General features: G+C 42.5%; 1 protein-coding gene across 4 annotated transcripts in view; it reads right to left on the bottom strand.

The window, feature by feature from the left end:
• Window positions 1–12,295, bottom strand: part of cpne5b (copine Vb) — a 66,212-nt gene that overhangs the window by 28,505 nt on the left and 25,412 nt on the right. For 2 of the 4 annotated variants that reach the window (XM_019881290.1, XM_019881293.1), the window contains one exon: window positions 10,409–10,485. In XM_019881290.1, coding sequence (XP_019736849.1) covers window positions 10,409–10,485 — 77 coding nt within the window. Of the gene's footprint in view, window positions 1–10,408; window positions 10,486–11,850; window positions 11,866–12,295 lie in introns of all 4 variants that reach the window. The other 2 variants (XM_019881292.1, XM_019881294.1) reach the window with 2 other exon arrangements.

The following is a 12,295-nucleotide window of genomic DNA, read 5'->3' as shown; positions in this document are numbered from 1 at the left end:
GGTGATAAAATCCATTCTTTATATGATGTAGTAGAAGTCGATCAAATAAAATTAACATTCTGTTTTGAGCACTGAATTGAAATTTTACATTCAAAGAGGATGAGGAAGGCGCGGGGGGGAGGGGAGGGGGGTTGGGGGGGCGATGGGAAAGCAAGTACCAAACACACCTGAGCACACACACCACATGAGGTGAAGTCCATCCATCAAGCACACCAGTCAATCACATACTCCGCCAACTTGGAAATTGTCATTTTTCCAGATCATTTGAAGCACGGACACAGAAATTGGAGACCCAGGTTGCGGCAATATCTTCCTTTTCTTCAGTACTTTGTGAAAGGGAGGTTGGCCTCTCCAGACTTCTTGTTTGAGCTCCTTCACCAGATATTCAATAGCATTTCGATAAAGTGCACATGCAAAGCCACTTCCGAATCATCCATTTTTGGGGAGTGCTTTTAGCTGTTTTTTTTTTTTTTTGGTATTATTATTATTTTTTTTAATCATGGTCCTGTGGATCCACGACCTGCAGTTGAAACCAAGCTGTCTGTATTGCTGACTGGACAGCACGTTTCGCTCCAGATTGCCTTTATTGTCTTGAGGTTTTAGGTCAAATTACTGTATAGGTATAAAATAAATAAATAACAGTCTGCTGCGTCTTTGCCAAGCTAACGATCTACGAAGAACATAAAAGCCTCGCGTAAAAACCCCATCTCACACTAGATGTGAACTGATATTGTACTCATTCATTGCACTGATTGTCTACCTATAATAAAACCACTACTGAGGGTCCGACTAAATTACGAACCTCATCATATGAGGGAAATAATAGATGATAATACTTTCACACGCACACACACACACACACACAGCACACATGGAGGGTGCGACGCACCGCTGATTCTGCAATGCCTCAGCCATTCATGACCTCATTTAACTTTATTCCAACTACCAGCGAAAGTGCACCATTAATCAAATTGTACTCGGAAAGTCTTTGCAGCCGCACCATGAAAGTAAGGGAATGGACTTCAACGTGTGCCTGTTTGTGAGTTCAGCTTCTATTCGGGAGGAGAAAGTGACTCAGTATCCATCATGCTCTCAAACAAAGCACGCGCTGCATCAAAAGATATCACTGCCCATCTTTGTCAGAGTTTAGGTTTCATCCGCGACGACGAGGCACTCTGAGGCAGAAACTCAGCTAATCGGAACACTGTCACTCGTGTCCATTTTATTATTCAGATTGTCGTTAATATTTGATTTGCCGCCCTTCCATTTGCCCACTGCTTGCCTATCAGAGGAAACACGTTGATGTGGAACATGAAACAAGCCAGGGGAGGACAGCAGTGTTGAGAGAAAAAAAATGCGAAAATGGAGGACTTGCACGCATTCAGCACAGACTCAGACTCTTATCGCTTCCAATCCCACTAACACTCGGTGGGGAGCAAATGACACCTTCGGCAATCAGCGTCGTGACAACGTCAGCCAATTGTACGCTTTGTTTGCAATCAATGATGCTAAGCCATCTCATTTGTTTTGGAGGGGAAAAAAAAAACAATTTCATTTGCTAAAACAGCTACCTCGGAGTGTTTTAAGCCTTGCGTGATGTGTGAATGAGTAGAACGTTCCACGGATTTCCCATCTGTCTGCTCGTTCCCAAGCGGATGACTGCAAGGTGCGGAGTAACCAAATAAAAGAGCTCATTCCAAATGACATCCTTGTATTTGTGTACTTAGTGCGGCGCGTTTGAAGCTGCCTCGCAGATTGAGAAGTCAAATGGAATCCGCAAGGGCAGAAATTTGTTTTCTTAACAGAAGGTCCGGCTCAGTGAGAAACGAGTGATCGATCGTTACCTGCAGGAAGAGGAAATTGACTTTAACTCACTTTTAGGAGACAATCAATGTTGGAAGATCACACAACTTTCTGTCATGTCGCTGAACATTCACATACAGGCAAGACTAAGTAATTTGAAGTGCAAAGCCATTTAGAAACGTAAGGCTCTACGACAGGTTCCCCCCTTTTGATCCGTCCATTCGTTTTCTTTTCTGCTGACTGTGTTGCGTTCATCAAGGACACCGTGGAACAGGGGTGCCCAAACTTTTTTGATCGAAGATCTACTCTACGCACTTACACACACGTGCCATGATGAGCAACAGCCATAACAGCCCCTAAGATGAACGAAACAGTAACAAGTTTTTGAGCATGTGAAAAGGATATCACTGCCTGCCTTAGTGGGAGACCTGACGCGAGGCATGCGACGATACTTTTGCAGCCTGTTAACGATTGTAGCTCACGCTTACCGTTTTGAAATGCTTCCCTCGGCTGTCCAGATTGCCTTTCTTTGCGAGTGCCATCGGTGAATTGTACACGAAATGCACTTTGCCTGATAACAATAAGGTGGCATCGCAAGAGCTCTGATCGCAAGTTGCAATTGCAGACTGCTGAGCGCCAACAACTTCCAGTGACGCGATTTGGTTACTTTAATATTTTTTGGGAAAGTGAGACTGATCGGATGATTAGGGTCTGTTAAGGCAAAAAGTGTCTGACTAACGTAGAAGCTTCAGATGATGCCAACTGATTTACGGCACAAAATGGATTTTGAACGGAACCAGTCACCAAGCAATCGGAATGAAAATCTGCATAGCACAGCGTGACCAACATGGACTAAAAGCGATAACCCACCAAGCTTTCTTCATGACTGGCTGCCCGTTGCATTTTTTGTGTTCTGCAGAGAAATTCACGAGCCTATTTGCCGTACAGGAGTCCGTCTGCTTCCCTTTCTCAACCAGGATGAAGAACGTAGCCAGGTTTTTTTCTTAATGAGCAGCCACACAGGCACTGTGGGGGATGTCAGCTCCACAAAGCCTTGTTCAAACAGTTTCTTTTTGATTCTGATCAAGGAGTCGACGATCCTGTGGGGCAGCCTGTTCGCCGTCAGACAGATTTCTACAGAGCTCAGCAGCCCCGAAGCATCCGTTTCCCATCACCTAACCCCTCAATCATGAACTGCCTTGGGGCATTACAGGCGCCACTTTTCATCATGGCATCAAGGACTTCCCAGTACATTTTAAAGATGGGTGTCGGAGTGGGAGGGAGTAATTGTTCCCTCCGTCTTTCCCTCAACTTCTCTCAATTGCAACTTAAGTTAATGCTGACAAAGGAAATGATTTGCGCCAAACGTTTTTTCTTTTTTTAATATTGTCAGTAGATTCCAAGTTAATTGAAAAAAAAGGTGCTTCAATTACAGGAGGGAGCACTTGACAGAAACCAAAGACAAGAACATTGACCGAAATGCAATTTGTGTCATGACTGGAAGATCATAGCATTGAGTCATATTGGACTGATGCCATGCCTGTGCTGCTCCAGCCTTTGGGGGTGGGGGGTGAGGGGGTTTGCTGGGGAATTTGCGAACAGGCACTATATTCAGTTAAGTCCCTTCTGTGGCATTTGGCTTGATGACAGCAATTCTAAGCTTTCATGTGCAATTTCTAAAGAAGTTTTAACTTCCAGGTTAAGACGCTGTAGGAACAGGAATACAGTTCATTGTAACTGAGAATCGTCTTTTGTTAGCACTCTATGAGGCGACAGCGGTCGGTAATCGGAACAGACACGGATCTCCTACACTCGTCACTTTTCAACAAGCCATTTCGGACAATAGAGAGTAAAAACTATGTTCAAACTTGAAACGTGGTTCTCTTGTCCAGATCAAAGTAGGGACATGCACATGGTGCATTATGCATATACAGTAGGACCTATTTGTATACACTGACTCAATATTGAACCACAGTTGCTCTGTAAAAATGCGCTCTTAGTTTCAAATCAATTGAACGATGTTTTTGTCACAATGTGAAATATAATTCAGACTTCCGAGTTACATATCAAGCCAGGAACAGACAGTGGTTCTGACAACAGCACCTGACTCAGGTTGTACGGTTCTATGCTTTGGTTTTTGTGAACACTGGACCCGTAGTGTTCACATTTCAGCTACAGAGACCCAAACCACACCAGAACTCATTTTCAAGCGGACGGACAACCACCTGTTCAGGTGGTCTCGGTCTACTTATTTGGTGCACACCAGGGTTCGTATTGTGGCCCTCAAACAAATAGCACAACAGATGTTTGTTTCAACTGAATCAAACCTGCGAGGTACTCCCAAAGAAAGGACATATTTGAGCAACCAGCCAGTAAATGTTCAGTCACAACTCCTACAACTTCTATTTGATGTAACTCGTGTAGCCTCAAGCTGAGAGGAACTGTTAAACTGTGCCTTGCTTTTTGACTGTGTGACCTGTTTACAAAGATCTAGATCCGGCCTCAAAGGTCTTCTCTCGTTAAATATTCCATGAACCGCTCCCAGAAGACAGAGAGGCAGCTGGAGCCTGAAACAAAACACCAGCTTCGCATCTGCCAAGGCCCTAAAGACTGATAAATCGAGCTTCACTGGAGGTTTAGGTAGGAGAAGGAGGAAAAGCAGCCCTCAAGTAGTAATTACGCTTGTGACCATTATTCTTGTCTGACCAGCAAACCTCCCTCCAAGGAAACAAGTCTGCTACCTTGTATTTACTGTATGGTTGAGGGAAACCTGACACTACACTGCAGTTACTCCAAGAATACATATTAGACTTGTCACGGAGCCAGACCACCAATGGAGGGCTCGCAAAGTGCTGCATTGTGGATTCAGTGAAATGCAGCCCAATCAGACCGAATGACAAGTGCGTAAAGAGAGAGAATGAATGATACATGGCGGAACAAAACACGGAGTGTTTAGAAGCTATAATTAGCCTCTCAAAACCTTGCCGCGCGCCAAAGGATCGAATGCATCATTCTGTGGCGTGCGTTTCTGTGTGGTGTTACTTTGTAAAGGGACACCATTAGAGGCACTTCATTTATCACTTTATGCTAGCGAGGAAGAAGCGGCGAGAAGGTGTCATGATAGCTTTATCAGTCCACTATTCCAGACTTCCATTAGCACACCTCACTCGAGGAGGACAACAGATGGATGTGAGGGTGTTTTGTAGACGCGAGCGGTACACAAAAATACAATTAACAGCCACTTAAACAGTGTTTTCACGCACTCTTGAAGGTGTTTGGCGCTCTAAGCGTGGCTTCCAACCGCTATTATTTTGCATTACAATTGTGTCACACACACTCAACTCGGCCACTTACTGAGGTGGATGTGAAGTCAATGCAGTTTTCACTATGTTAAATGACTGGCACAGAATGATTTATTGGCGTGTTTCCGCATAAAGCGAACAAACAAATCTACCCAAGAGGAGCGGGTGAAAGCATCGCCTCCTTGGCAGAGGCAGTAACAGATCAATTGATTCCCATCCTTCATAAAGTCACAGCACACACGTCTTTAACTTCGATTGTAGCAACAAGCATTTTCCATTGAGTGCTGAATGAAGGAAAACAGGGAAGAATGCGGGAGCCACTTAGCCACTGAACAGACGCCGACTCAGCTAGCATGCCGTCAGGTAAGAACAAACATTCCATCCTAACAAAGTTATTTGGGAGTTCACAAATTATTGCTGACCTGACTTACTAAATATGCATTTGATACAATGCCAGATGGCTTCTCTTTACCCATCCTCTTTTTTTTTTCTTTTTTTTTACCCTGATGTGCTAATGAGTCTGGAACGAGGTCACTCTCATCAAACCACATGATCCAATTCCAATGCTCCAGAGTCCATTATGAACTCCCTCTGCCCCCCACCACCTCCATCATATTTAATGTCTCAATGCCTTAATTCTCTTTGCGCCGTAGAAGTACATTGCAGACGTAGTAGACCTCTGTTATTTCGATGCTTTCCTGTAAGCAACCATTTAAGCGATGACGGATCATGACGATCGGTTGCCTATTCCCTGAGCCATCACCTTGCTGTGGCGGACTTGCTTTTGTGTCCCAGTGATCCTAGCTGCAAAGTTGTCGAGGGCATTGTACCCCTGTTTAGGACCAGGTGACATGAGGGACCGGGCAAATCCATGGTTCACCAAACAACCAAATCCCCGTAACTAAAACAAAAATGCTACTTATTTACTTAAAGGTAGACACGAGCGGCTTGACCAGGAGAATAGGCCAGCGAGACCACTTTTCCACTCGTCTGTGCTGTGTGATGTGTCCTAGAAAGGTAAGGATGAGCCACTGCAAGGCACCCTTAGAAATTTTGATGACAGCATGAGTGGATCCACTTGTCCAATATCTCAAAGCTGCAGTTTTGAACAGATAAGGTGAATGAGTTGCTCCTGAGGCAAAATCTTCCCTTCTGTCGCTACTTCACCTAGAAGAGCAACTTGGTAAATTGGAGCTTCAGATCCTGTTTCAGTGGCTGACTTCAAGCGGCAAGTATACCGAATCATCTGAATGAGCACGCTGCTGACATTTGCAGCTCGCTCGACCACAACTTTAAAGATGAGAAAAAGTGCTTACAAATCAGTCAGTAAAATAGTAAATCATTCGATGGGGGGTGCAAATGTAACATATGGTCTGTTGTGTTATAATTGTGGCATCTATATTTTGTAAACACCGTCAATCCATTCCAGTTATCCTCTATAGTTTTCATTCAGCAAGATGTGTACTAATGTAAATGTAGCTTGCGGAGATATAGAACTGCGCTGGATGATACTCTGTACGAGTAAGGCTTCGGTTGAATGATTGAGTTCCATGAAAGTGAGTGTAAAGTCAACGGCTTTGCCGGTAGCTATGAAAACTGAGCATTGTAGTTTTCGGAAGTGTTTTTTTTTCCACATTCACGATGTGTTTTATCGGCATGTAAGCAGGTACCGAATGGAAGGGCCAATAAAGTTCGGATGTAATTGTACTCCAATTGTTGTTCTTGTCCACTTGTTCAGTTTCATACATATTAGGGCCAAGCTGAAAAGAAAAATACGACTTGGTAAGAACCACAGAAATACTTGACGTTTAGAGGGCGCTGTCTGCAAGGATGCATCTGCCATGAATTATCTTCACTAGACTGACAGCAACCTCTTCTCCCATGTTGACTAACCAACTACTCCGCTATTTCAGAAGCCTCCAATTTGCACCCATAGAACTACAGATATGAAAGTATTCAAATACATTGCTCTATAGCGTCTTTTTTGCATGGACAGTAGCTGATAGAAATGATGCAGTGTCGGTTCACAAGTTCAAATTGGCAATTTACTAAACTAATGACTGCCTTCAAATGAAACATGTTGACTGTGGCTGTTTGAAACATGAACATAAGCACTTTATTAATGCAGCATGTGTCCCTCCTTCCTCGGGCATTCACTGCACACACATTTAATTGAGATTGGAGGTTCAATTTTACACCTGGTGAGCGCCTCCAAACAAACAGCCTGCATGCAAAATGAGTGCTCTCCGTTAAAATAAAGGCAATTCCGTTGCGGTTATAGCGCTGCATACCCGCTGTTATTTTCAAATCTACTTTTTCCTCTAGCTGTGGCCTCTCATTCTCTATTAACACTCTATCTGACAAAACTGAGACAACATGAACACCTTCACTGATAAAGTTTCCTCAGCTGTGAGAAACCCAAAGGAGCCAATGCCGGTTTCTATGAAGTTCCGGTCCTTCCTCACCCAAACTCAACAGCTTTACTTGCACATTGCATGAGGTCACATAAAAATTTCAACAGGTACAAATATAGCGCTAAGAAAAAAAACGGTAACATTTTCGTAACACTCAAATCTCCCATCGCAGGGCACATATAGAAAAACAACCGTTCAAACTCACGTTCACACCTAGGAACATTTTAAAGTCTTCAAGAAGCCGACCGTACATTTTCTTTTAATAATCTTACGCTTGATGGAAGCACATCTAAGTTTTGGTCAATTTGATTAGGGGCGCAGGGAGACGGATTCTGAGATCCGCGGACAGGTGCGGTGGATGTCATTGCATTTCATTCAAAAACATGACAACAGCATGCAGAGAACCCTTCCACCATGTCAAAAACTATCAGCACACTCCTGATGCACTGCATTTAAAGCAAATGAGAGGAAACACTTTTATTGATGTCGAATCAAGTCGGATGTATTCACGCCCACAACGGACCAAAAGGTCCTTCTTAAATCCACCACATTGCGCCGACTTGAATGTGTCTTTGAAAATACCAACACAAGGTCTAACCTGCCTCCGCGCAGAATTAGACCGCGCCTCAAGCTAGACTTGCACCAAACACGATAACCGTGCCATACATCTGTGTCTTGTGGCATACATTGTGGTCATCTACAAACACGCCTTTGACTTGATTAACAACGCGCACGGTTTCTGTAAAAACACGTACGCTAAAATATCCTCAATTATTACGGTACATAAAATGTGCAAAAATGAAAGACGATATGCAGAAAATTGTAATTTCTTTATGATATGCTTTCACGGGGTGTGTTTTTTTTTTTTTTTTTTTGCTTACCAGTGTAGAACTGCACATTGAGTTTCTCATTTCAATATTCGATTTTGCATTTGTCCTAACAGGCATAGTTATAAAGTATAATGCTGTTGGGGGGGGGGGGGCAGCAAGCTGCTTCACCCCAAGTATAGAAATCCATTTTTAAAAAGGCCAGAATTTGTCATCACCAACAATGTCGAATTGCAATGTGGCTTTGTTTTCTGTATTCATTTACTTCTCAAGCAGGCAGAAGAGAAACTCTGCGCCTGATTGCGGTTGAGATACAACACACACACACACACACACACACACACACACACACACACACACACACACACACACTAATAGAATGTAGGCAGTTCATCTAAAATGACTTTGTGTTTGCTTTGTGCTTCAGTGGCCCCCGATGAAATCTGCAAATGACACAGTTATTAAGCCAAAGACACACAGCTCATGTACTGTATACGTTCTTATTACTAATTTACACTATTATTCACGCTTGCTGTTAATTGTCATCAGCTTCACTCTTCTTTTGCATTTTGCATTTCTATCCTCTCACTCGCTCTCATTCCATCTATCCTGCAGGACTATTTCACTGATGGAACAAAAAAAAAACAACCCACAATGGCTGCTGCCTAATTAAATAGACAGAGATTAACAGCACAACTAATCGTCACGAAAAGGGAACAGCAGGAGCACAAATGAAATCCACAGTTTGCATTGAAGCGATAAAAAAGACTCACATCAATCGGTGAAATCAGTCTTCTCTTGTTTACGGGTAACCACTCGTTCTCGTAAGGACTGAAAACATTTATGGATGTGTGTTGTTTTTGTATGTTCGAAAAACATCTCGTCAAAAACGGCAAGCCTCTGAAAAATGTCGTGACATTTCAGAGTAATGGGAAATAATCTGTATCGGTTAGCGCAGGAACATGAAAACAAACTGCTGGGTTTTTGAAGTCTCACTCTTCTTCAATTTTGCATCAGTTCTGTGATCTAAAATACGAAAGGCTAACGTAAGAATTGAACTTTATTGGCAGCAAAAACACACACACACTCATTTCTCTTCACCAAATGCTCCAAAAGAATGTAAATATGCCTCTAAAGTCACACACACAAAAAAAGATTCTAAATCTGATGGTTATTACGATCAAGTGTTCCTTTTGGACAGCAGAAATTGCCATCGAGCGTTGTAATAAGTTTCAACCACCCCAACCCCCCAAAAAAAGATTTATTCTTGCTAAAAATTAGTCAAGGCAGCCACAAAAAATAACATTTGGCAAGCGCTCACGTTATCGCTCAGCGGCAGATCGTCCCAAAATATATTATTTGGCACGAATAAAAACTAAATCCTTTTCAAGCCAAGCAAAACCGTAACTGTTCACAAATCAGTGATTCTTGATATGAAAGTTGAAAAAAAAAAATATGATTCAGGTCGACGATCCCAACTAAGCCTTTTTTTTTTTTTTTTTGCTGTCATGGTTTGTGTCTCACACACAACGTTGTTTTCTTTGTAACATGTATTTTTGTAAAATTAGCTTCTGGTATTTGGAATGTCCAAAAAGCTTTTAGGTTTACTTTATAGTGAATGTAATGACAGAAATCAGGATCTCCGATTAAAGCAGTCATTTGACGATCATTGTAATAAGTACAAGCTAGCACTTTTTTTTTTTTTTTTTTAAGTACCGGTAGTAGTTGTTTGAGGAGTTATTTAGGCGATTTCTCTTTTCCAAGTGTGATACTTTAATAGACATAAATACCAGGACATCTTCTGATTTGTGGCTATGTCTTGTCCGACCATTTTACTTTCATTGTCTGTACAGGCTAGTTTGTTTTTTACTGTGTGCAACGCCAATATGCAGCAGAATGTGACTTTCATTTCCCCCTTAAATAAAATCAAATAAACAACAGGATGCCTTGAATCATTCTTACAGGCATACATACAGTCACACCGAATTAATACTAACTTTTCTTGTCTGCGTTTGTCCATTTTCTGATAAATGGGTTGAAGTTGTTGAATGAGCTCACTCACCCAAGAGATTTTTCCAGTCGACTGGCTGGCGATCCAACTATCTCCCCGAGAGTACAGAACATCTGACCCAAAAAGTCCTAAGAATGTGGGAAAGCAAAGAAGGGAGGAAATGAGGCAGGTTGGCATTTGAGGAATTACAAAAAAAAAAAAAATGTTTTAAAGGGAGGTCAGATCAGCAGGAATATCCCGGCTGTCTACTTTCTACTGTGGACACGCCTGCAAAAGGTCATATTCAAGACTAAGCTTCAGTTCAAACTTATTTAGTGCATCAAATTGAAGTTTTTTCTTTTTTTTTTTCTTTTTCCAACAGCAGATTTGCCGTCTTGGCATCGTTAGTTCAATACAAACTGGAGGCGTGTCACACAGTAAGCACACTGCAGTGAGCTGTGGACAATAACTGATGCACAACAGATGGATGACATTGAAAGCAAATAGCGACAATGACAAACAAAATGATTCATGACCATTTAGCTACTTCAATACATTAACACATACTCGACGCTACTGTGCACGCATTAGAGTTGTTGTTTTCGCAATGCTGTCATGACCATAGACACTCAAGCCACTTTCACATTGCGTTAAAATGCAGCAGTGTCAAGTCTTTTTTTTCTTTTCACTGCTGTTCTGTATAAACAGCAACTTCACAGGATGTAGAGGCAAAATCTGGATTTTCTGCTTTATGAGGTACTATCAGACTATGAATATGTCACGGCAATAACACGGCACTGATGTCGTCATGTTGTTATCTGATTGCAGGATGTCGTGCCACAGGCGCAGGCACCTAAATGCCGGATCTCCTGTTATGGCTTTTATTCGGTCCTGATTTGAAATGGAAGTTTAACGTCACTTGGCAGATTGCGAACCTCCACCGAAGAACAAAAAGTGTTCACCAAAGTCAGCGTTCTATTTGTGGGTTCATCGGCCATCTGTTGGTTCGTTAGCAGGCCACTTCCTGCTTCATGGAGGATGATCAACCGACAGGCGATGCCATATGTGATTCTGAACGCATAATGACTCTAACAGTGGAAAAAAAAATATGGCATCCGTCGATGTGAAAAGATTCTCATGAACAAGAAAATTCTGTCAAAAGGAAAGCTATTAAGAACTAAACGACTGGTGGCCTGTAATATACATCTCATCTCAATATATTTTTTTTAAATCTGAAAAAGCAGAGAAGGCGTTGAACAATCCAGACCAAAGAATTCCTTCTTTGGTGTGTTGTGATGTAATGAACATTTGACCAAATGCGAGCAAACAAAAACTGTGTCATGACTGATCCTACTCCTTTTATCGTGCGGCCATCGCGGAACCCTTCAATACCACGAGTGTGTTGAAAGGTTGCACGGATTGCCGCAGTGCCCTTCGGACATCGCCCTTCCTCTCGAGCCAATGGGTGACGGCAGCCATGCATTGTCAGAGGTGAAAGCGATGCTAGCACCTACGTTGAGTTCTGCAGGCTTCCAGAAAGTTTGGCCAGCAGCAGCGACAACAATAACAACAGTGACAACAACAACAACAACAACAACAACAACAATAGAGGCCCATCATATACCAGATCACATGACACTTGAACTTGAACAAAGTGCTCCTATCGCTGATGAGGTAAGAATGGGAAGACAACATGCTGCTCCGTAACACCCCACGCCCCCCCGACACCCCCCCAAAAAAATCAAGCTCATGATGGGGAAAAATGCAAACCCTGTGAATCCAAATACATCCAGTAATCATCAGCTGATGATTTCAAAACAATATTTTCTCAATGCTTTCAGTCACCATCGTTTCCACTTGTATGAAGAAAGCCAAGACGGCACTGAATCAAGTCGTTGAGGCTTTGCTGTGTACGCCGAACGGCAAGTGGTTGCACAAAATGAAATCATCCGGATCCAG

Source organism: Hippocampus comes, unplaced genomic scaffold, assembly GCF_001891065.2.
Source record: "Hippocampus comes isolate QL1 unplaced genomic scaffold, H_comes_QL1_v1.1 scaffold68, whole genome shotgun sequence".
NCBI classification, from domain to species: domain Eukaryota; kingdom Metazoa; phylum Chordata; class Actinopteri; order Syngnathiformes; family Syngnathidae; genus Hippocampus; species Hippocampus comes.
This window is presented reverse-complemented; position numbering and strand designations above follow the sequence as displayed.